At 38.0% G+C, this 25976-nt stretch overlaps 1 protein-coding gene across 27 annotated transcripts in view; it reads left to right on the top strand.

Moving 5' to 3' along the window:
* LOC127489374 (uncharacterized) overlaps positions 1-25976 on the top strand; it is a 130356-nt gene that overhangs the window by 31481 nt on the left and 72899 nt on the right. For 18 of the 27 annotated variants that reach the window (XR_016230515.1, XR_016230512.1, XR_016230516.1 and 15 more), the window contains 2 exons: positions 23123-23313; positions 25419-25476. Coding sequence is in view for 4 of the 27 variants with exons in the window: in XM_089327785.1 (XP_089183911.1) it covers positions 23123-23313; positions 25419-25476 (249 nt within the window). In the remaining 23 variants the exon portion in view is untranslated. Of the gene's footprint in view, positions 1-20352; positions 20484-22541; positions 22558-22696; positions 22714-23122; positions 23314-23693; positions 23727-25418; positions 25477-25976 lie in introns of those variants that run through there. The other 9 variants (XR_016230520.1, XR_016230519.1, XR_016230521.1 and 6 more) reach the window with 4 other exon arrangements.

The raw sequence follows: 25976 nt of genomic DNA, 5'->3' as shown, positions 1-25976 counted from the left end.
AAAGCATAAAAAGATTCTCAGCCTCATTACTGATTAGGGAAATAGAGTTTAAGAATAGATTGGCAGAATGAAGACCTGTTTTTCTACACATGGAGTAAATAACAGTCAACTATACTCTTGGTGAGGATATAAATGGTATATCCACCTTGAAAAACAAGGTGACAGTAATTTTAAGTACATGATGAACATATTTATGATCTTTTTACCTAGATTTATTCCCTGGAAACAAAAGGACACATATAAAGGAAGGTTTGTAGTGGTGTTGTTTATAGCAGTGGAAAAACATAAATAACACTAGTGCTTATTGGTAAAATGAATAAATAGAGTATATTATGTGTGCATCATCAAATATTATATAGCAAGGGAAATAAATAAATGCATATGCAGCAACCTGGGCAAATCCTAGTAATAAAATTTTGAATGGAAAAAAAAAAAGCAAGATCCTTGAGATGAATACAGAGTACCACTACTTTTTAATAATACCTTTATTGAGATATAATTTAAAACCATACAATTCACTTTCTTAAATTGTACGATTCAGTAGCGTTCACTGTCTTTGCTGAGTTGTGCAAACGTCACTGCTATTTCATGGCAGACCATTTCCATCATTCCTGATCTGTATGGTTGGAACTGTGGCTATAGTTACCCAAACAAGAGATGGCACGGGGATTCTCATTTGGAGCTGCCCAAAATTGTCCTGGAATGGGGCATTTGGGATTCCAAAGAAAGGAACATTCAACATCAGGAGGATCAGTCCAAGGGGGTCAGATCATTTAAGGAATTTAGCGCAGGGCTGGGGCTACTTTCTTTGCATATAGCTTTATGATCTTTCAGTGTTTCAGGAAACAAATGTGTTTCTCACTTCCTGAAAACAAAGCACCCTGTGTCTGCAGCACCACAAAGGAAGCCACCATGGAGAATGGGAATCCCTACAGTCCCCCAAACATAACCAATCATCACTCTGTTTCCAGTCTGCCCTCTTCCCAGCACCCAATAGCTACTAGTCTTACTTTCTTCTCTCTGTGAATTTACCAATTTTGTACATTTCATTAAATGGAAATATACAATATGTAGCCTTTTGCATCTGACTTTCTTCACTTGGCATAATAGGGTTCATACGTGTCGTAGCAAATATCAGTGTTTCACTCCCTTTTGTTGAGTAGTTTTCCATCCTGTGTTTATGCAATATTTTGTTTATTCAGTCATCCTGCACAATTGTTATTTGTTTCAACCTTACCTCCAAAGGCACTGGAGAATAGCAACTGCCCTCTATCTCCCAGCTTCCTCACACTCTTTCCAGTTTTTCCTCAACCCTGCTCCCAGAATGATACCTGAGGACAAGTTCTTCTCCCTTCTATGTCAAACCTTTGAATAGCAACTCACCGTTTTCATGAATATAAGGAAATAAAGTGAAAAGTTGTGTTTCTCAACACTGTTTATATCCAGCCTCCGCAGGCACTGCTCTGGTCCAGCTGATCCACAGCTCTGCAGCAAGCCCGCCCTGCTTTGTCATGTCTCCATGCCCCTGCAAGTATGACTCACTTCCAGGAGCCCCTGCAGCCCATCTCCACTTTCCTATGTCCAGCGTCCCCTGCTGCAGCGCTCACTAATTCCTCAAGATCAGCAATCTTCCATTCTTGTAATACTCTAGGTGTTTACTCTTTATTGTTATAATTTATTATAACTCTTATTTATAGTTGAACATATTTATATGTATCTTTTTTATCAATGTATTGCATCCTGATTGCTTCTTGCATATCTCTTCCTTCTGCATTCAATATTACTCTTACTGGAATACATCTTTTATTAGTTCTTTCAAAATGCTCTGATGAGTCATTGAATTTGAAAATGTCTGCTATGCCCTCTTGAGTAATAATTAATCTGGAAAAAATGCCTAAATTGTTTTCTTTTAGTACTTTGATAATAAGAATCCATTTTCTTTTTATTTTTTTGTCAAGTATAATAGTTAATTAATTCTTTGGAAATATTCTGTCTTTTCTATTTTTTTAGCCTCAGATTCTGTCTTGATCTTCGAGGTTTTGCAATTCCATGGCAACGTTCTAGATGTGGATTTTTTGAAAGTATTCTGATTACGTTTGGGCAAAGTTTTAATCTGAATATTGACATCTTTCACCAACTCAGGAAAATCTTGCAATCACTTCAGATGTTGGGTTTTCAACATTCTTACTAATATCCCAGCAGAACTTTTATTAAATTTATATTTAATGTCTCTTTCTAACTTCTGTATTTCTTAAACTTTGTGTAATATTGTCCATCTTCTAATCAGTATGTGTTCTATTTTTAGAATTTACTCAGTGTAACTTCAGGTACCCCAATCCAGCTGGGCCTGCCCACAGTGTGTATGTATGTGTGTGTGTAACTCCTATACATTACATTTAAGTTTTACTTTCAAAGTTTCTCATTCTTTTTCATGGTTTTCCATAAAATAAACTTTCCCTTCATATTTTATCACTATTATCTCTGTATTTGTGTTAAAGAAACTAAGAAGTCTGATTTTTCTACTGTCTCAGATCCTTTGGGATTAAATATTCTTGTTTGTCAATACTTCCCTTATGGAATATCATTTTATCATGTAACTTTTAACTTCTTTATTAAATTATAAACTCAGGTTCATAGTCACTGTCTTAATCTCATGGTATCAGGCCCATTAAAATCTCTGGCTATAAACATTAAACATTTGCTATAAATGTTTTATATTTTTTTCCTAAATTTTTTCCATTTGGCTCAGAGACTTTGCCTACAAATAGTTTTTTTTTTTTTAAACTTATCTATCATTCTAGAGATTTAAATTTCAGATTGGTAGAGCAGATTTAGGTCTTATAACTTTATCTGATGGGATTGGTGTTATGTAACAAAGCCTTTTGGTTTTCCATTTTAGATATTGAAAAAATCATTTTAAATTTTTATTTATTTGAAAGAGAATCACAGACAAAGAGATCTTCCATCTATTGTTTCACTTTCCAAATGCCTGCAATCAGCTGGTACTGGGCCAGGCATAAGCCAGGAGCCTGGAACTCAGGATGGATCTCCCAAATGGGTGGAAGAGATCCAAGAATTTGAGGTGTCATTTGCTGTCTCCCAAGGTGTACTTTAGCAGGAAGCTGAGATTAAATGTGGAACTGGACTCAAACCCAGGCAGTCCAGAGTGAGAAACAGGCATTCTAAGTGGGGCAGAATCACTGTGCCAAGTACCTGCCTTGAAAGGCTTATGTTGCCCCCTTATGTTTCCAGGTGCTGCTCATGAGACACGTTTTCCATCTTGATGTCTCAGATAGCAGGTATACCTCCAGACTCCCTGTTTTGAGCTGCCTCAGTTCCAGCATCCTGTCTCATCACGTCATCTTCTTATGAACGCTTAAGACCCAGCCTGTAGCCCTTCATATCATACATTATACAATATTTCTTGGGTCATTATGGTTTTGCCTGATTTTACCATTAATTTTTAGGTTTTCACTTTTAAAGTAGATTTTAAATTTATTAGTATATAGAAGACAGATTTCAGTAATTTCATAGCTACTATTCTAAGAGTACATTACTTTCCTCCTTCTTCCTTTCTTTCCTTTTAATTTTTTTGTGATAACATACTTTCAATGTGCTTTATAATCAAAGGCTCAATGCTCCTCTAAACAGAGTTCTACAAGTAGACTATAGATAGACCATGTTCTGCAGGTGTATAGACAAGGGTTACACACACAATCAAATCTTAAGAGGTCAGTTTAGCTTGATATACATTAAGGGTTTTTTTAATTTTTGTAGTCTATATATTAGCTACAACCAACCAGAGAAAACATACAGTATTTGTGTTTTGAGATCTGTATTATTTCACTTAGCATAATTGATCTCCAGTTGTATCCATTTTGTTGCAAAAGACAGGATTTCATTTAGGAATTTTCCTTTCTTTCCTTTGAGTTCAAGTATAAATTACATTATAAAATATATGTATTTGGACCAGGATTTTGCTTTGTGTGTAAGCAGAACTGTTTCTTTGTTGGGCAAGTCTACCATGTGCGCAAAATTTCATGTCTTATAAAGTCAATTGACATTTTAAAAATGATTGTTTTATTTAAAAACATATTTAAGGCAAGTGACTTCTAGTTTCTGTCTGAATTACTACTAAAGTAACTCACAATAGGATAAATTAAGACTGGCAGTAAACCTATTGTGAAATCTAGAAGGAGTTTCTACTATTAGGTTGATTGAACTAGATTGAAAAGTGTAATTGATGGTCCATGTTCCAAGCTCATGAGAAATCTGTTCACTCCAATGGAACTAGAAAATCCCTCCCTCACTCATGCATGCTCTGCCCTTTGGCCCTCTTTATTGTAAATACAAACTCTACTAACCAGAAATCTCTCTCTCTACTGCATGTTGGTTTTTTTTTTTTTTTGAAATAAACAGCTAGTCTCTCAACCCCACATTGCTCCCATAACCAGTTCCATCTCCAACCATACTTGTATTTTTTTCTCTTTCAGTATCTATCAAAGATTGTAACAGTTAAAAATAGAAAAGTATATGCAGAGGGGAAGGGTTTGTGTTGGCATATTGAATTGAAAGTCTTTGCAGAAAAGCATGCAGGATTAAGTCAGGAAAAACACTCGAATCTAGGGATTTCAGTTTGCTATATATTGCATCTATCTGTCTGTCTGTCATAAGTTGATCCTCCACATTCCCTTTATCCATTTATCTGTTGATGGACATTTAAATTGTTTCCATACTTGGCTTTTGTGAATAAAGGCTGCAACAAACACGAGAGTATATCTTCAAAATATGCATTTCATTTTCTCTTGCAATACATCTAGAAATTGGATTGCTGGATGGTAAGGTAGTTCTTTTTTAAAACTTCCCAGAAACTTCTTACTGTTCTTCAGGGTTCCTTTTTCTGGTTGTATTCTCCTTACATTCAATATGCAAAGTGCCAAGAGTGATTGTGGATAGAGATTTAAAAATATTTGTGAAAGCCTTTTGTGTCTTGTAGCAGGTGTATTGTAAAGTATTCTGTCTTACAGTCTCTACATGGATCAAGAAGCAGAACAGTGCCAGGTTCCTTGATGCCCTCTTGCCCCTTCATGATTGCTGTTCTCCTATTCCCCTTCCTTTATAGCGCAAGTTACTTTTTCTTTACTATGTGACTCTGTATCCCTAAAATACATAGTTTTGTCTGTTCTTGAGCTTTATACGAATGTAATTGTACCATGCATATTCATTTTATATCCTAATTCCTTCATTCAACCTTGGTTTATGAGATTTGTCCAGGCTGGTTGCATATAGCTGTGGTTCTTTCATTTTCATTGCTACTCAGAAATTCTTTTAATGGAAATACCTCAATTTATGTATGCACTAATTCTTTCTGAGTTTTGGAAGTTTGAAAATAGACTGCTATAAAACTGCTGTGTGTGTCTTTTCTATGACTATATACTCTGTTGATTATATATTTAAAAATAGAATGCAGGAAAAGGGGCTAGCTAGCATTGGCTTAGCCTTAGTTGACACCATCAGTTTTCCAAGTTCGTTAATGTAATTGACATCCCATCAGCTGTGTGTGAGTTCCATTTGCTCCATATTGTCCTCAACACTTGGTATTACCAGCTGTTTACATTGTAGCTGATCTGGTGTATGTAAATGCTATCACATTTCAGTTTTAGTTTGGATTTGATGATGAAGGATTGAACACCATTTAATGTCTTGTTAACCATTTGTCTTCTTTAATATAGTGTCTTTTCCTAACTCTTGCATCTCTTTCTTCTTATTGATATACAAAAATTTGTTATTTATTTTGAATAAAATCCCTTTTTTCATATGAGTGACAAAGATATTCTCGTTTTTGCGGGAAGCAGAAGTATCTTTTAAGAAACAAATATATTTGATTTTGGTATATGTGTATTTGCCAATCTTAATGGTGATGATCTTTTTGTTTTGCTTCAGAATCATCTAAATTTGTAAGTATTTCATTTTGTATTGACTTCAGAAAGGTCTTTTATTTTCCTTTTATGTTTAAGTTTGTGATATTACTTGACATTTGTATATGCTGTGGATCAGGATTCTAATGTTATTTTCCTTATAGTTTATCCAATTCTTCTGGAAACATTTATTGAACATTGACTCTTGCCCACAGTTCTGTAATGTTTCCCTGTTTAAGTCATCTGGAGTTATGTGGAGAGATCTCTTTTTAGGCTGTTATTTTTCTCCCATTTATCTGTTTGCATTTTCTCATTATCAAAATTCTGTAAGTCGATATTATATCTGGAAAGAGGATTTGCCCATCTTGTTCTTTGTTAAGTGAATCTCAACTATTTTTATCTCTTGTATTTCCATGGAAATGGAACCAACTATTTATCAAGATGCATACCTGGACAAATATGTGAGAATTTGAGTGGGAATACATTGAATATGTAAATTTATTTGGGAAAAGCTGGCAACTTTAAATAGAGAACCTTTCAGCTCATTGAAATATACCTCCTTTACACAAATCCCCTGTAATATATGTTGGTAAAATTTTAGCATGTGATTGTAAAAATCTTGCACAATTATCACTGAATTATTTCCTATTTTACATTTTAGTGATATTACATACAGTGTTTTGATAAATTTAATTTTTATTGATTTAGTTCAATCGAATCTTTTTATATATTGATGTCATATAGAGAAATCTTGCTATACTCACTTGGCTATTCTAACAAAATTCAATAATGTGTGAGGGCATATAATTATCTTCAGCCTTGCTTTACCATTGAGGTGGATGGGGTGTTCATGTAGTTGAAGCGTAGAGTTCAGTATCTGGGATCTGCTGCAAGTCTGAATTACTGGCATGGTGATTTCTTACTATATTTTCAGACATTTCTTGGAATTAAGATCAGTTTTATAATCTTGCATAGAAAAACTGAAAAAATGAAAAGGTATTTTGTTTAAAAGTAAGAAAAGATACACTGAGGAAATATGATAGCTACGATACATACTAAGAGAGCTAGTGTGGGTGGATGAGAATTCCTTGTATCAAAGGACTAAGTACTGTCCGGATCCTCCTGATAGCTTTACTGAGACACCCGATGTCTGGCTGTGGTTCTTTTCCCCTTCGCCTTCAGCATGGACAGTGGATTCAGGGGACTTGGGTGTTATTGTTGGCCCTGATTCTGGCCATGGCGTTAATCCTCTCTGAGGTCCCCAGGTCATTTCTTCCCACTTCATCTAGTCTGTATAATAGATCCCATTATAGCTCATTTCTCTGTCGTTTGCCGTCTGAAATTCTCTTTTCTTCTCAGTGTACTTCTTTCTGTATCTTTCCCTGTGATTTTCCATGAGGTCACACTCATCTCAGTCAGCTTTTAAAAGTCTCAAGAAGTCATTTGGGATCCATATATTAATAGATAGCCAGGGTTGTTTTCCGTTTGCAGGAGAGTGGGGAGCAACCTGGGAATATTGCAGCCGTTCATTTGCAAACGATTTAAGAAATACTTCATCATGCTTTATTGTGTTTCCTGTGATATAAACACACCTCTCAATTGAATTATGCTCTATATTCAAGTGGGAGGTTAAATCACACTGCACACAGAAAGAGAAAAGAACAGTTATTTTAAACTGAGTCAGAAAGTAGATCGGGATTTTGTCATTAATAAGGATGTATAGCTGTAAAACCCTGCGCCAATTTCTTTAGCTTCATAGCTCATACATGGTATTTGAAAACAGAAAATATACTCCCCCCCCCCCCCCCCGTAACAATGTACGGTATGGCTTGTGGCTTGGTTACTGGTTACTATGTTAACTACCATGAGTAGCCCTAGTGATTTTTTTGGTTTGCGGTGTTAGTTTTGGGAGCAGGGACAGCTATTTACAATTGCTAAGGAAACAATGAGCTAAGGACTGAAAAGTCAATAGAATGGATCTCAAACAAGATCAGTGATGGCTTCCTGAGATAAAGAAGAGAATGTTTTTCCATTATGTTCAAAGGGGAAGGTTGAGTTCTGATTATAGTCGGCCTCTACGGATTGTGAGCACAGACATATTTTCACTGAGGCAGTCAATCATAACACTTAACGACTAGGTGCTAGAAGAAGGCTACCTGTTCTCATGTTCGGATTTCATCACACAGCGCCTGAAATGCAAGGATTTAGAACAGTCAGTACTGCTTTGAAAAAGAACAAAGAAGACTAATATTACCTGGAAAATAGATTATTTGATAAGGTAAAGAGTCCAAAGATAGATTTTAAAAATATTTATTATCAATTAGAGAGGCAGAGAGAGAGAGAGAGAATTCCTGTGAAGTGCTTCACTTTCCAAATGACTGCACCAGCTAGGATTGGGCCACGGCTGGAGCCAGAAGCCAGAAGCCAGGAATGAAACCAGGACCCCTACGTGGGCGGCAGGAGTGCAGTGACCTGAGCCACTATTTCCTGGGAAACTGGAGTCAAGAATAAGGTGGGATGCAGGCAATTCAAACCTTAGGATAGATGCTCATCCCTCATAATGGATTTTTTTACAGACGTGCAATAATTTCAGTGGAGTCAGGGTATTCTTTCCAATAACTTTGGAAAAAGTGCAGAAACAATTGAATATTGAAAGCCAAACACACACAGACACACACACTAACACAAAGAACTCTATACCTCACATTATACTCAAAAATCAGCTAAAACTTAGTGATAAGCCTAATTTTGAATCAAAAAATTAACATTTTGGAGATAAACACAGCATAAAATTGGTGTGTCCTTATGTTAGGCACTTATTTTCTAAGATATGACACCAAAAGAAAAATGCTTGAAAGAGAAAGTTGTTAAATGAGACTTCATAAAAATTAAAACTTTGGGAGATGCTTTTAAGATCAGAGAATGAAGAGACAAGGTACAGATTTCATTTGGAGAAGTAGTTTGCAAATCATAGAGCTGGTAAAAGTTTTTTTATCTACAATATAAAGCTCAATATTAACGAAACAAGCCTATAAAAACAGGCAGAAGATTTAACAGGAATTGCACCAAGGAAATAAACAAATGAGAAAATAAGCCTATTGTTAGTCATTAGGAAAGTGCAAATTAAAACCACAGTGAGATGTCAACCCTTTTTCCCTGTAATAAAAAAGATAGCCACTACCAGTTTTAGCAAGGAAGTGGAAGAGCTGGAACTCTCCTTCGCAAGTGGTGGGCACGAAAAATAGTACAACCACTTTCAAGATAGTTTGTCAGTTTTTGAACAAGTTAACACATAGTATCTTTATGATCCAGCCTCTCTACTCCTGGGGGTTTTCCTGAGAAATTGAAGCATGTGTCCATGAAAAGACTTATGCGTGAATACTCACAGCAGCCACTTGGAAATAGTAGGTGAACGAACAAACTGTGGTATTCCCACACAATGGAATGGACTGTTCAGATACCCCAGAATATGTTTGACTTTAAAATTAATTATATTGAGGGAAAGAAGTCAGACACACACACACACACACATACACACAAACACACACATGCAAGCAATGCTAGAGTTGAGAAAGCAGGTTCGTGATTGCTTGGGGACAGAGTGGGCTGGGGCTGGGGAAGAGTAGGAGGAAGAGACAGAGAAAGGCATGAGGAAGCTTCACTGGATGGTGGATTCATAGGTGTACGAGCAGCCTTCAAAAAATTCATGGACATGTATATATTATGAAAAAATCTGTATAGATTTCAAAAAGCTTTACCTTCCAATAAATTAGCTTTTTATTCTCTCTCCATAAACTTTTATGAACTACCCCCTCTACATATGTCAAAAACTATCAAGTTGTGTAGTATTATTACAATTTATTTTTTGGATCAGTTATACATTTAAAGATCTGTATTTGAACGTAGACAAACATTAAAAAACCTACTTAGGTCACCCAAAATAAGCAGGACCAATAATATATCTGTTTCCTAAGACTATTATGATTATGAAATAAGATCATCTAATGAGTATTTAGCATTGTTGCTTGGCATTAGTAAACCCTCTTTGAATATTAATGCATTTTTCCTTTTAATTGGATTACTTTAAAAAGGTATACTTGAGCAGAATAGGAAGGGTCCTTTTAAGGAATTTTGAGGGGGTGTCTGAGGGGGGAGGTTGAGGGCAGTCCCTCCTCCCTGCTGTGGGCTGAACTGTGTCACTCCCAACCAAGTTTGAGTGCGGAAGAGCTAAACCCAAGTACCTCAGAGAGTGACTGCATTTTGAGACTGGGCCTCTCAAGAAGTAACTAAGGCCAAAAGGGGTTATTAAGGGAGCTCTTTCCCCAGTATGACTGGGGTCTTAATACAGAGAAGAGATCAAGACTCCGAGAGACACGAGGAAGTACACTCAGAGAGGAAGGGCCGTGGGGAGACACAGTGAACAGATTTCTTTCTGTAAGCCAAGCAGAGAAGCCTCATGAGAAAGCAAGCCTGCCAGCACCTCCACGTGGGGCTTGCAGCCTCCAGAGCTGTGAGGAAACGCCCTTCCGTGGTCTAAGTGGCGCAGCCTGCGGTGCTTGGGCATGGCAGCCCAGCAGACAGAAGGGCTCTCCCAACAGCCCTTCCCTGTCTGCCAGGAAGCAGGATGTCCCTCTTGGCAGAACAGCTGGGTTTTTGCAGAGCAGTACTGGCTGTCATTCATCTCAAAGGCCCATTGTAATGAGAGAGATTTGAGCATCCAAACCCAATCAGTTACAGATCCTGAACAGCTCCGTGAGTGTTTGCCCTGGTGGGGATGCTCGCTGGGGTTTGCCACCGCCTCTGGGCTGTGGGCTCCAGGCTCCAAACTCCCACTGCTCGATGTATTGTCAGGTGCGGCTGCCACCTGCCTTTACGTAGTCAAGTGCTCTGTGCAGTGAGACATCAAAACGGGAAACAAATGAAACTCTCAGATTACTGCACTCATGGGGGGGTTGGATTCCTAGTTCATTTATGGCGCTTTTCATCTGAAAACTTTACCAGGAAACATAGCGGTTTATATATCTTCAATGGAATGACTATACATTTTCTAAGACTCTGGTGTCCTTTGTGTAAAGTTAGACCTTCTCTTGCTCTTTCCCTTAAGATTCCATGTCCTCATTTATTTCTGGGCCTTTTAAACTTTTCTTTCTGTATAACAAGCCCCTTGAACACCTCTTAGGATTTTTTTTTATCATAAACCAGATTTTGCACTCTTTGAATGCTTGTTCTCTCCAGCCCTCATGTGAAACTCCCCGCAGTGTGAGTCTGTGAGTGATCTGTCATACATAAGCACAGAAGCTCTTCAGACACGGGTGTGGTTTTGCGCTTCACACATGGCCTTCTGGGCGCTAAGTGTTCTTAATGAATCCCAGTAATGGCTTCCTTGGCATCCACAGTGTTTTTCTTCCGTAGAACTCAACAAGTTTTCACCTAATTCAAACAAATTGAAAAATCACCGTTCACTCATTTATTCACTGGACATGTAAGAGTTGAGAGGGTTAGAAGGCCCATCAGAGCCATTAAGGGCGTTTTCAATCTAATAAAAGATTCAAAAGCGTACATAAAATGTATGTAAGGAAGTGTTGCAAGTATGAGTAAGAAGCAGCCAGAACACCAGAAGAGATGGGAGAGTGGAGAGCAGGGCTTCTTAGAGGAGTTGACCCCCAAAACAGAGACTTACAGAACAGGGGTAATTAAAAGAAAATTCCTTCTCCATGCTCACAACACACTTGAAACCCCATACATCTGAGGGGCTTCAGTAAGTTCATGGAAAAATGGAGTTAAGACAAGTTTATTTTGGTGCAAAAGTATTTGGAAATCCATGCATTTTTTTCATGCTATGCATTTATCATGAACTTTTTGAATACCTCTTGGCTATTTTTTCCACATCTGGTGTAGACACCGTAAGAGACATGGGACCGTAGGCTCTCCCTTTAAGGAACTTACAGCCCAGAAAGCCACATTTTCGCTCTGAATTTTGTAAAGAAAAAATTTCTCACTTATGAACATGTATGAAGCCATAAAGATTTGATATAGATAGAAATTTGGCTCTTAAAAGTGAACTAAACTAAGCAAAATATCTGAGAGTTTATTTGTAATTTTTTTTCCTTTAAGTCATCTTATGTGACAGTTTTGTACCAGTTTTCTGAAGCACATTCTAATCTTCACTGAACACGAGTATCAATTCTCTTGAAACACTGGCAGCTTAGAAATGAAGCGCTTTGAAAGTGATCAGCTCCTGGCCTCAAGCTTTTTCCAGAAGTCTCTTCTGACATTTAATATGCCAATGATTTTTCCCTCTGTTCAATTTTCAAGGCCTATAACATTTAGATTTGTAACACAGCATTTAGCCCTTAATTGCATGGTATTTTTCCCTGTTGGCTATTTTTCATCTGAGTTACTCAAAGATAAAATAAGTTCCTGGAGAACAGTGACCATGCCTGTCCCCTAAATTACCTTCCAGATGCCTGGAACAGCGTGCATATTCAGAGCTGCCAGTCTGGGTTTTGTGGGACTCCATCTCTGCCTGCGAAGGCATTTCTCCACCCATGTGCCCAGTGACTTTCTGGGAAATGGTAGCTTTGAGAGGAGGTGAGTGATCCTGCCTTAAAGATGCCCACTGGGAACAGCGTTGGTGAACATTTTATCCAAGCAAAGGGTTCATAGTAGAAAGGTTGTTGATTTTGAAAAGTAGAAGTATTGAGTTTTGAGCTTAAAAATGGCCTCTTCATAAATAAATTTCCAGAATTGCTGATCTTTCCTTCACTTCTTTGAGCCTTGCTTTTTTTTTTTTTAAGGTGGGTCACATCACCAGTATTTACTGATGTGCTTGCCATTGTCAGACTTCCAAGGAGTCACTCTGTGTCCCTCCTGTACTTTTCAGCAAACAGAAAAAGCAAATAATAAACATCACTGGGGATGCTGGTGCTTGCATCTCTGAGCTGGCACATGATATATACTGCATAGCCACGTCCCCTTACCTATTTACAAAAATGGATATTCATTTTCTAGCTGAATACCACGCAGATACTGGTTTTCAATATCATTACTAATGAAGCTCACTGTGTTGCTTTGATTGCCATCCGAATGTGAACAGCTAATTAGATTGATTGTCTATTTGATGCCTGCTGATTAGCTTATGAAAGCCCTCTGAATTCCTGACTTTGTGAGAAAATGCCCCTGACTTTATGATTACTGATTGATGCTCAAATTTCTGATTGCTGTGTGAATAGACACTTAATAGCTCTGTCACCTTGACAAGGGTTTTGGTATTCATCTGATGAGGAAAACAGAGCAGGGTGCTCTGTTTATCAATGTCTGTCACACATTTAAAGTTCTTTAGAGTGTGAAGACTGCTATCAGTGGCATCTGTGCCCTCATGACAAGGCCAAGCAAATAACGCCATGTGGTTACCAATGGCAATGAGGGAGGAGGCAGACTGGCAGGTGGCCCTGAGGCTCTGCTCGTCCCAAGATCAGTTTCAGGACTAGGATGAATCGGGATGGCCCAGGAGTCTCTGAGATGACAGTTCACCCTGAACAATGAGCAGGCAGAGTTTGACTGTAGCCCCTGATGCACACCTGATTCTGCACTAAGGAAAACATCCAAAAGAGAAATTACTCACAAAAACAACAGAAACTTGTACTGACAGCTGGCTTAACTTCTGGCATCAAGGAGAAATTTCCCACTTTGTGGTCTATCAATGTATAAAACTGTATTATAAATGGAAGCTCTGGTCAAACCCAGTGATGATTACTTAAAGTGGGTAAAAACCCCCTCATCTCTCATACCCTTTGCTCCTGGATTCAGAATCCAGTAGGAACTTATGTTCCAAGCATGTAAGTGGGTACCTTTTCCTCTACTATGTGGGAGTTGCTTTTTGAAACAGGTTTTAATTTTTTTTTTATTTGACAGATAGAGTTAGTGAAAGAGAGAGAGAGAGAGAGAGAGGTCTTCCTTCCGTTGGTTCACTCCCCAAATGGCTGCTACGGCCGGAGCTACACCAATCTGAACCAGGAGCCAGGTGCTTCCTCCTGGTCTCCAATGTGGGTGCAGGGCCCAAGCACTTGGGCCATCCTCCACTGCCCTCCTGGGCCACAGCAGAGAGCTGGAGTGGAAGAGGGGCAAGAAGGACTAGAACCTGGCACCCATATGGGATGCTGGTGCCGCAGGTGGAGGATTAACCAAGTGAGCCACAGCGCCGGCCCTTGAAACAGGTTTTAATGTCTCATTCATCACCTTCCTCTGTGCATGGAACCCAAGAGTACAGCCTTCAGGTTTGGAGGTACTTTGTTGCCCAAAGACCTGAGAGCACAATCATGCCTGCCAGCCAGTGTTCCAAGACATCAGAGAAGAGGGTCTACGCAGCCGCGCACTGAGTCCCTTCAGAACATGGACTGGATGGGGGAGAGTGAGTCAACACTAAATGGAAGTAGGCATAGAAGAGCAATCTGACTCCTTGCACGTTTTTCTTAAGGGCTAGTACTGAAGACTTACCGTCAAAGTGTCCTATACAGTCAGAAAATACTCATCAGTGAGGATCAGACCTGCAAACACTCTTGCTTGCATCTAGGCTAATGTGAGGGAACTTAGGAAACCACTTTAGAAAATAGTCTTGCATTCCCTGCTAACACTGAACAATCCCTCGTTGACCAACATCCTCCAAACTTGGTGATAGGCAGCAAGAAGGCACTGGTGGGTGTGCATATCTGTGATGCTAGGATTCTTTGTGTACACTGCAGCAAGCAATGGGAAGTCACACGTGGACAGGCTGTAGCTGAAGGTGCTGAGCAGAGCTTGAAATGGCATCTTGTGTGTATCTGATTCCCATTCATGGATCACTAGTTTTAATGGGGTCACATTACTCTATCATTTGCTTTAGGACTAATCATTTCTGTTTGAGATGTTCTCCCAGCCTGAACCATAAATATATTCTGAATGATTTTCTTCTATATACTCATATTTTAAAGTTTTGTGTTCATTTTATTTTTTTGATCTATCAGGTATTTGTATGTTTAATAAATAAGTTTTCAGTTTATTCATTTATTTTACTTTCCATATGACATCTATTTTTCCCCAACAAAACTAATTGAACAATGCATTCTATCCCAATTAAATGGCGCTGCCAGTTCTTTAATAGATTGTCTTTTCATACCTGTTTGTATTCTATTTCTGGAGTCTCCTTTGAGAATTTCATTAGAATTATAGTGAAGGTATTGATCAATTTGGTCAGAATCATTGTACTATTTAGATTTTCTATCCATGCATGTGTCATGTGCCTTTCTTTATAGGTCTTTTATAAATTTTGGTTAAATTTTGTGATTTTTAAAAAAAGATTCATTCATCTTTTATTGCAATTGTTTCTAAGTACCTAATATTTTTGTTATTTTAAAGGGGATCTTTTGAAATTTTAAAAATTAGTTTCCTTGCTCATGTGTGAACATGCATTGATTTTTACATGTTTCTTCTGTCCATAAACATAGTTAGTTTATACTCTATCTTAGAAATTTATTCCCAAATACTGGACTGGGGCTGAAGCCTGGAGGTGGGAACTCAATCTAAGTCTCCATGTGAGTTGCAGAAGCTCAGCTACTTGTGCCATGACCGCTGTCTCTGAAGTTCTGCATTGGCAGGAAGGCAGAGTGGGAATCCAATCCAGGTACTCTGATATGGGACATCGGTGTCTTAATCATTAGGCTATAGGCATGCTCTTATATTTTGTAATCTGTTGCTGAATCTCATGTGCATGTGTGTGTATTTGCATTTTAATAGGGTAAGATCAGTACTGAATTCCATGAATGAGATTGGCCTAGATGTTTTGTTTCTTGCAGTATATCATGTTTGGTTTTGATGTGGAGGTATTACCATCCTCATAAGTAGAGTAGAGGGATAGTCTTTGAGTACTTAAAAATGTATAAGGGTACAAAAGTGTCTTTCTTACTTGCTACGATTTGAACAGAATTTGGCTTCACAAACTTATGGCAACAATGAAACCCTGAAATCTTATGTTAATAATTAATGAATTAAAGTTAATGGTTGATTAAGGGTAGAGATTCAATTGAATTGTGGTTTCTTGGAGGAGGAACTAGAGGAAGGTCTTTAGGTCACTAGCACGCCAACAATGTAGTTCTCATGAGAGGGTTGGCCATTGAAACAGGGAATGTACCCTGTCTGCCGCTGCCTCCTGCATTGGCACACAATCCTTCCTCCTAATGCGGTCTGCTATCTAGCATCTTCATGAGACCACCGGTCAATGGGGCCGGCAACCTTGGACTGTGATCTTCTAAACTGCCAGCCAAAATAAGCTCCTTTTTCCCTAAGAAGTTCCTTGCAGGTATTTTAGGCAAAGTACTGAAAATCTGACTAATACAATGCTTTTTCGGTTTCTTGAATTTTTGTTACAGCTTGTTTCTAAACCCATGGAGGCCTGATGGTTGTATTTGTGGGAAAATATTTATGTATTTGATGATTGAATGAATCATGGTAATGCTTTAAGAAACAATTAAGATATTCAATTTCTCTTAGGTAAGATTTGTAATTTTCATTTTCCTTAGAAGGCTTCTATGTGACCTGGCACACAGATTTCATAATAGATTATCACCTGTTACAATATCTTGTTGTATCTGTAATTTGAATCCTAATATTCACAATTTCTGTATCTTCTGTCCTTTTGCTTCGTGATTAGCTTTGCCAGAGATTTATCAATTTTGTCTTTCCAAATAACTTTAATTTTTCAATGTGTTTTTTGAAAACAAAATATAGCTACATATTTTTCAAATCCAGTTTGTTGAATTTTGTCACTTACATAAACATGGAATGTGGATTTTATATATGGATTTATTTCTACCAACTTATTCTGGTATTTATTTTTGTACTGCTTTTGCTATTTCTCTCTCCCTCCCTCTCTTTCTCCCTTCTATCCCTCCCTCCCTCTCTTTTATCCTTCCCTCCCTCTCCTACAACCCCTCCTTTCCACCACCCCTCCTCTCCTTTCATGATTGTTTCTAATCATTTTCCTTCTGATTGAAGTCTTTATCCTCTACTAATTTGGGATTAATAACATCTTTATATTTTTAAAATGATGACTGTTTTCTATTGCTACTGTAACCAGTTACTGCAAATTTAGTGATTTAAAACAACAGAAATTTATTTCCTTAATTTGTGAAATGTGAACTGAATCTCTGGGCTAACACCAAGTTGTCAGCAGGGCTATGATCCCTTCTGGAGGCTGTGGGGAGAATCTGTTCCCTTGCTCTTTCTAACTTTCAGGGGCTGCCACACTCCTTGGCTCACAGCCACTTCCTTCTTTAAAGAGTCCTGGATGGTAGAGCCTTCCCTACAAGGCAAGGCTTTGGCACCAGTTTTGTCTACCTGTTCCACATTTAAGGATGCTAGTGATTACACTGTTCTCATTTGGATAAATCAGGACAATCCACCTATATTACACTTAGCAGATTAGCAACCCATTTGCTATCGCAATTCTCTTTTGTCATGCAATGTGACCTATTCTCAGATTCCAGGATTGGGACAAGGACATTTTTGCAAGACTATTATTTTGTTATGACCATGACTCTAGAAATGTTGGCATGCATATTTGACTTGACAAATCCAATGATTCTACCTTCCTTCCAAATGAAATGAGGCACATAAAACTTAAACTTAGGGACTTTCATGCATATACTTTCCATATGCAATTATTACTCAAGACTTTAGTCCTGTCTTGAGTTTTTTCCACACCCAAATTAGAAGTCATTGTTTTCTGAAGCAAATAGTTATTTAGATATACTTTTGACATATGGTATTTATTGTTCAAAATTCCTTCTTGCATCTTAGGTCTTACTTCTGGAACCACCATTTCTCCCTTTGTGCACTCCGCTGTTTATTTCAGTAGTGAGGGGATGCTGTTAGAGGTGCCTAATTTTACTGGTATGAAAACATTTATTACATCATAGTTTTTTTATGGATGTACAAGTCTGGATTAATTTGCTATTGGTTTATTATTTTTTTCAGAACAATTCTGACCATTTGATTTCTTTATGTATTTATTATCAGTCTGTATTCTTTCTAAAAGTAGCTTACGTATTTTTTCTTAATTTTTAGGAAGGATTTATTTACTAGAGAGACGAAACAGAGAGAAAAAGAACATCCATCTGCTGGTTCACACCCCAAACGACCCCAAGGGCCAGTGCTGGGCTAGGCCAAAGCCAGGAGCCTGAGCTTCATGTGCATTTCCCCAATTGCCCTCTGTCTAAAAGTAGCTTACGTATTTTTGTCATGTGTGTGTTTTGACTATTTAGAAGTTCTACAACTTCATTAAAGGATGCTTTGGTTTGGTTTAATATTTTTGTTATTTTTTGATATTTGTTTATTTTCTATAATTTAAAGATTTCTATGCTTAATCTAATCTGAAACTTCTTTGCTGTTGTGTCTCTGAGTATGATCTGACTTTCATTTGTTTGTTTGTTTGTTTATTTATTCAGGTTTCCCCTCCTAGATCTCTGCCTGTATGTTCTGGGCTGGTTGCTCAGTGTCTTCTGCATCTTTCCCCCAAATGTTTAAAAACTTTTTCCCCTTTTGTTTCTCTGCTACTTTTGCATAACTTTTTTATTTTCCAGGCAGTCAGATGTGACTTCTTTCTGAAGGTGTTCACTTTACAGGCCTTGAAGTTCTGTGTTTGGCACGCAGTGTCTGTGTTTGTTTTTGCTGATTACTTGGAGGCCCAATCAACCAGGATAGGGTGGTAAGAGTATTTTGGGCCACATTTGTAGTATGAATTGTGGCTACAAACCCAGATGACGCAGGTGCTGGTTTAGTAACTTCCTGCACTAGATTTAAAGAAAAAAATCCTACATATTCTTTCAGAAATGTTTACTCTGTTTTTCATTTTTATTAAAAACCAAAGAGAAAAGGAGAGAGCGAGAGAGCAAGAGAGCAAGGTCTGGCGGGGAGGGGAGAGAATGAGAATCTTCCATCCGCTGGTTCACTCCCCAAATGCCAGCAGCATCTGAGGCTGTGCTTGGCCCAAGTCAGGAACTTGGAACTCTATCCATGTCTCCCATGTTGGTGACAGGGACTTAACTATTTAAGCCATTCTCTGCTGCCTCCCAGGGAGTGCATAAAAAGGACATTGGGATTGGGAATGGAGCCAGGTCTTGAATCGTACATTCCTATATGGGATATGGCCATCAACAGTGGCATCTTGACCACTGCCAAATGCCTGCTCTTTTTCTTTTCTCTCTGTTCCACTCATTTTCTGTCAAGATCTATGCACAAACATTTTGTGGGGGGTGGTCTTTTTCCTCCCTATTTTAGCCATTAAGGCTGGTGCACTTTTGTGGTCTCATGTATATCACAGGTTCCTTAATCCAAGCTCCATCCAGATACTGGAACTCCAATCCAGCTCTGTTTTTCTTTTAATTTTGATGTATTTTATTGAACTTCTAAGTCTATCTTAGATATATAACCAAAAGAATTGAAAACAGTGGCATGAACAGATTGTGTATACACCAATGCTCTTGGGACATTATTCACCATAGATATAAAGCAGAAACACGCCAAGTGTCCATGCATACAGGAATGGGCAAAAAAATTCAGTACACATACAATGCAATGTTATTTAGCCTTAAAAATGTAAGGGACTTCTGATACATGTTTCAACATGGATGGGCCTTGAATACATTGTACTAAGTAAAATAAGCCAGGCAAGAAAGGACAAGTATGATTCTGGGTACATTAGCTATCCAAATAAACAGATTCTTAGAGATGATAAATTGGAGATTGTCAGAGTCTAGGAAAGAGGAAGTGTGGAGTTATTGCTTAAAGGACAGAGTTTCTATTTGGGGTGAGGGAAAAGATTTGGAAGTAGATAGTAATGATAGTTGATTAACAGTGTGAATGCAATTAATGCCACTGAATTATATACTTAAAATGGCATATTTTATGTTCTATGTATTTTAATGGCAATTAAGAGTATTTAAATAAAGCTGCATCTGAGCTCTCACACATTGGCAGATGTCCCCTCAGCTTCCTCGGTCTCCAGTGCTAGCTCATCCCATGGCTGCCTGCATTTCCAGCTTCTGATTTTTACCCTTCATTTACCTCTTCCTTAACCATGTTGAAAGATGATTTTTATTTTATGTGTATCTCATCCAGTACTAAAGTGCCCCATTATACATTGTATTTCTCCAGAGAAATTTAGACAATAGAATGCACATATATGAAAGATTTTCAAAAAGTTCATATAAAATGCACTTTAGGAAAAAACTACATGAGGGTTTAAAAAAAAATTGCAGCAAACTAAACACCTTTTAATCCTACTCTTCCATGACCGTTTTGAAGTATCTTTCTATGATGGTTGAGAGTGAAGAAAGGAGGTCTATTTATTGTTTGCACCAGGAGCAAACATCTTAATAGTGTCAGGTAGATTTACTGAGTCACATCATTCAATCTTAGCCCAAGCCTAAGTATCCCCAACACGTGAGCCTCATCAGAGACTCCATGAACACAGTGGCTACACTCGAAACTCACTCACCTCCAGCTGCCTGCCGCTGGTTCTGGCCATTCCTGGTAAGATTCAAAATCTGCCCTTTTGTTCCTTTCTCATGTTCAGTAATTACATTTGCTTCCACAAAAGACTGAACGAAGGCTAAGTCAGAGATTTGTGTGGTGCAAGATGTCTCAGGCTGTTTTCTACGCCTAACTGGAAGATGAGGATTAATTTCTGTATTTCTCAAGTAAATCAGCGTGGAACCATCGGCATGCTGCTAGCAAAAGTTCCTTGATCAAATACATTTTTCACAATGTACAGACTGCCAACTGTTGTTATGGCACTCTGAAAAGCACATTTTCTTGTCTTCAGTGTCAGTTTGTGTTAACTTTGAATTTAGAGGGGAAAAAAGCCATTAACCTCTAGAAATTATAGAAAAATGGGGTAGCTGTATGGTATGGCAAAGTAATGGGTAAACAATTATATGCAAATGAATGCAGATACTAGAGGTCTCAGAGTGCATACTCACTCCTCACATGAATCCCTTGCCATAATCTTGTTAATAGCAGAGTTCCTGTTGAGTCCTAGCTGGCCTTTTAACATTTTGGTGGGGATGTAGTGGGATTAACAAATCAGCCAAAACTATGGCTTTTTTTCCAATTGTCTTCCTAGGAATAGCCAGTTGTGTGAAAGCCCAAGGTATTTTAAACAGACTGATTACATGCATTGATTGATGATTGGATTCAGAATAATTTTCTTTCCTTGGATGAGAAAAAGTGACGTTATTGACCCTGTTCATTCAATCAAAATGGTAATGCAACATAAAGTATGCCTGCTAGCAGAAATAGCAAGCCAGGGGAGAGTCTAAATTATGCAAGGTCTGCCTCTAAGCTGTGTTTATGAATACAATTGATTGACATTGCCCATTGCCCCTCCTCAACATGCATGCATCCACATGAGCTCATCTTATTATAGATAAACAAGGCATTGGGATTGCAGAAATGGTTTTACTCCATATTTCATTGGGACCATAATTACTACTATTCTTTATTCGTGGTTAATGTGCCATTATGTGTAAAAGGGAAAATGATTAAATATAATATATTATCAGAAGTACTCGGATCCTATACTTGGTAAAGAAAGTTGATTACTCAAAATATCTGTCAAGAGAGTTTTGTGTTCTGCAGATCAATTAAAATGCCTCTAATTATAAAATGTATCGTTTTCCTCCTTTTCCGCCATATTTGACTACTCCTGTATTGCTTTCTCTCCAAGGGTAATTCATCCCTTTGTGATCTCTTGCTTAATAAATACTCACAAATCTGCACAGAGTGTAGAAGGGCTGTTACTTGCTGCTTCCAAAAACCTGGTCTTTGAAAGTAGTGTGGGTGGAGAGAAGAGGTCTGATAAGGTTGAATGAAGATAGGATAATGTCAAGAGCCAAGAAACATTCTATTTTAAAAAAGTGTGAGAGAGGCCGGCGCTGCAGCTCACTTGGCTAATCTTCCACCTGCGGTGCCGGCACCCCAGGTTCTAGTCCTGGCTGGGGCACCGGATTCTATCCCGGTTGCTCCTCTTCCAGTCCAGCTCTCTGCTGTGGAGGATGGCCTAAGTGCTTGGGCCCTGCACCTGCGTGGGAAACCAGGAAGATGCATCTGGCTCCCGGCTTCGGATCGGCGCAGTGTGCTGGTCGTAGCAGCCATTTGGGGAGTGAATCAATGGATGGAAGACCTTTCTCTCCGTCTCTCTCTCTCTCACTGTCTAACTCTGCCTCTCAAAAAAAAAAAAAAAAAAAAAAAAAAAGTGTGAGAGAGAAATAGCTCAGAAACAACATTGTAGAAAAGTGTCAGTTCTTATGCTTGTATACAGTTGCTTATTTTTTCTGGTAAAAAGTACGTCTTTCTATAAAGACTTCTTTCAGAACAGTCATCCTGAGCCGGTATGGAGACTTTATGTTCTTAACGACCTCACACTGCCAGACCACAGCAAATTCGGGGGTGGGGGGGGTGGGGAAGGTGAGCCCACTCACTCTGTACTCATGCTTCTCCAGTCTGTGAACCAAATTTAGAGAGGGCAAGTGTCAGCCCCTTTCCCTGAGAAGACCCTGAATCTTGCGAATGTTGGAACTACCAGTAGGCATGGTCTCCACGTGAAGTAAGTACACGATGGAAGCTTCAGGTGTTTTCAATGGCTTGATAGGAGCTGGCATCCAGACAGAAGGAGAAATGGAGAAAACGTTTGGGTGATCTTTGAAACCACACAGCCATCTGGTTGCTGTGGTCCAGCCGCCACACCCTGACTTCTCAGAAAGCACGTCTGTTTGTTGAAACCATCTTGATTCCGTTTTCCTAGCACTTTCAGTCAAACTGTTTTCCTTGCTGAGAGAAGAAATTTTCCCCCAGAAACAGCCTTGCTAAATCAGCTCTAAAGTTTTGTTGTATTTCAAGATTTGGAGAATTTTCTTTGATGCATAAGCATCCATTTTAATTGTTGAGATCTGCAAAAATTGGTGGCAAAAGCAGAAGTTGTTTCCTTCCAAGGACTGAATTCCCCATATCCACAGTTACTTGTTAACATTTATATCCTCTATACATCTGTGAGCTTCTTAAAGGCTTCCAAAATGTGTTTGTTCTGCTGGGTTCAACGCCAGTGTTGCTCCTCAGGATTTCACAATGTCTTTGATTGAGTTGTCCGGTGTTTCTCTTTCTTCCCTTCCCAGGATCTTTCACTTCTCCACTCACTGCGGTGCCTACTTTGGGCTCTGATTCTCTCCCAGACGCTTCCACCCGGGAACTCACAGCAACCCCAAGCAGCTTTGTGGCTTTGGGAGAAATGGCTCCTTGACGTGCTGTTGCGCCTCTCTTCAGAAACAAAGTTTCAAATCTGGAGAGCAGCAGTGCAACTCCACAGGTAAGAAATGGTGTCAGTCATGACTCCGTCCGTTTACCTGGTTGGATACTTGGGATGGTTTGTCTCAGCAGGTTTCTATTCAAAGAACATCTGTTACTTTTTCCAAATTCCTATAATGAGGCCAGCATTCAGTTGCAACTTTCTAAAGGAAAAAAAATCTACAATTATTAAAACCACCAGCTTATACCTCTTCCATTTCCCACCCTCAGTGGAAACATTTCTTAAGTGCCTCTATCAATATTTCACTCCTTTGTATTGCTGAATAGTTCATTGTATAGCTATAGTCCACTTTTTGTTATCCACTGACTATTTAGTATTTGGATTGTGTTGATTTTGGCTATAATTGTGAATCATTGTGTGGACACATTTATTTTTCACAGATAGACGGCTGAGTGGAGTTTCAGCGTCCTCTGGTAAGTTTATATTGTACTTCTTGCGAAACTGTTTAAGTGTTGCCACCATTTTACACTACCACTGTCAGTATGTGCTGCTGCTTTTTTTTCCATGACCTTGTCCAATTTTTGTATGCTCAGATTTCCTGATCATAATCATTTTTAATAACATGTAACAGCTTTTCATTATTGTAATAGCTATTTGCATGAGTTCTTTTGTGAAAGCATTTGTCTTGTCTTCCTTGAGTATACAAACTTTTGATAATTTTTAAAAATTAGCTTTCTTAATTTTGAATTTTATGCATTATATCATATATTGCTATTTTACCATTACTGAATCACATATTATTACATATATGATGTGTTATATTGCATATTATGTGCTGTTATATAATAGACTATGGATGAAAGTCTTGTATTAGATATGTGCTTTCTAAATATTTTCTCTCAGACCTAATGGTTTCTTTTGAAGTGCACGTTTTTCATTCTAACGAAGTACAATTTATCATTCTTCTATTCTTTTTGATATTGGTATTTTTAATATTCTTCTTGACTTTTTGGTATTGTTTAAGAATAATTTTCATATTCCAAGTTCTTATAATTTTACTAGTGTGTTTTCTTTGAAAGGTTTTAGATCAGTGAATGATTTTGAATTTTTATGCATGATGTTCATTAAGCATCTAAATTCATCTTTTTGCATGTGGATATCTAATTATGTTGGACTACTTATTGGAAAGGCAAATGGATTGCCTTTGTCAAAAGCAACCAAATATATAAGGGATTATTTCTGCACTCAATTTGGTTTCAGTGATCTAAGTGCTTGTCTCTATGCCAAGGCCATTCTGTCTTCTATATTTTTTTCATAGTTTTGAAATCTGGTAGTGCAAATCTCCACATTCATTGTACTTTGGAAAATTGTTATGATTTTACTAGATCTTTGCATTTTCATAAAAACTTAGTTTGCTATTTTCTGAAAGATTCAGCTGGAGTTTTGACAAGGGGTGGATTAAATCTATAGATCAATTTGGGGAAAACTGAACCTTAGAAATATTAAGTCTTTCAATCCATGAACATGGAATGTCTTTTCAATTTAATTTATTTCAGTAATGATTTATGATACTTACAAATCTCACAATCTCATGTGAAATTCATTCCTATGTATATTCTTGTATGTGATATTCTGAGTAGAAATGTCCATTTAATTTTATATCTGATTCCTCATTGCTATTATATGGAGTTACAATTGGTTTTTGGATATTGGTCTTATCTGCTAACCTCATCTATTCATTCTTGTAGTATGTGTGTGTGTGTGTGTGTGTGTGTGTGTGTGAGACCTATAACTAAAGACAGCTTTATTTCTTCTGTTCTGGATTCCTTTTCAATTTAGCCAGGTATATCTTCCTTTTTCTCCTCTTGCTCTCTTTTCTTTCTTTGCTTCTCTTTCTCTTTGTCTTCTCATTATCCTTCTCCTTTTCTTATTCTCTCCCCCCACCCCTGTTCCATTTCCTCCTCCCCTTCATGTCCTTTTTCTTTTTCTGCTTTAATGTGCTATTAGAGTCACCAGTGCAATGTTGAATAGAAGTAGAGAAAGCAAATCAGAACACCTTTGCCCTGTGACTAATTTTTAAAGCATTCAATTTTTAACCACTAAGTGTGATGTTATCTACATGTTTTTTTTTGTTGTTGTTGTTTTTTTTTTTTACATTTTTTTAGGCTAAGGAAGATCTCGAAAGAGGGTGAAATTTTCTCACAGCGGATTCTGCATCTATTGGCATGATTGGGTGGTTTTTCCATTTATTTCATCAGTATGGGAGGGCTATTATGATGTTTAGAAAATCTTGTATTTCTGGTACAAATTCTACATGGTCATAGTGAACCGTCTTCCTTGTATGTTGCTGAATTAAATTTGATAATATTTTGTTAGATGTTTGCACCTGTATTCGTGATGGCCACTGATCAGTAGTAAACCTTTTTGATGAGAAAGTTTTTGATGATGCAGGTCTCACATAATGACTTGGGGAGTATTCAATGCTGTTATGGAAGAACTGGTGGGAGACAAATATTGTTCTTTCTTTAAATGTTTGTTGAAATTCACCAGTGAAGCCACTCAGGCATGAAATTTTCTGAGAGAAAGCTTTTAATTGCTACTTCAATTTCCTTAGTTGTCATAAATCTAGTCAGAATTCATGTTTCTTTCTTTTGGGTAAATTTTGGCAATATGTGTCTTTCTATGATTTAGCATGTCTAATGTGTTGAAGTACAGTTAAGCTA

The sequence above is a fragment of the Oryctolagus cuniculus genome, chromosome 2 (genome assembly GCF_051225735.1).
Source record: "Oryctolagus cuniculus isolate XC-2025 breed Fujian yellow rabbit chromosome 2, ASM5122573v1, whole genome shotgun sequence".
NCBI lineage: Eukaryota > Metazoa > Chordata > Mammalia > Lagomorpha > Leporidae > Oryctolagus > Oryctolagus cuniculus.
Note: the sequence above shows the minus strand (reverse complement) of the source record. Positions and strands in the feature narration are given on the sequence as shown.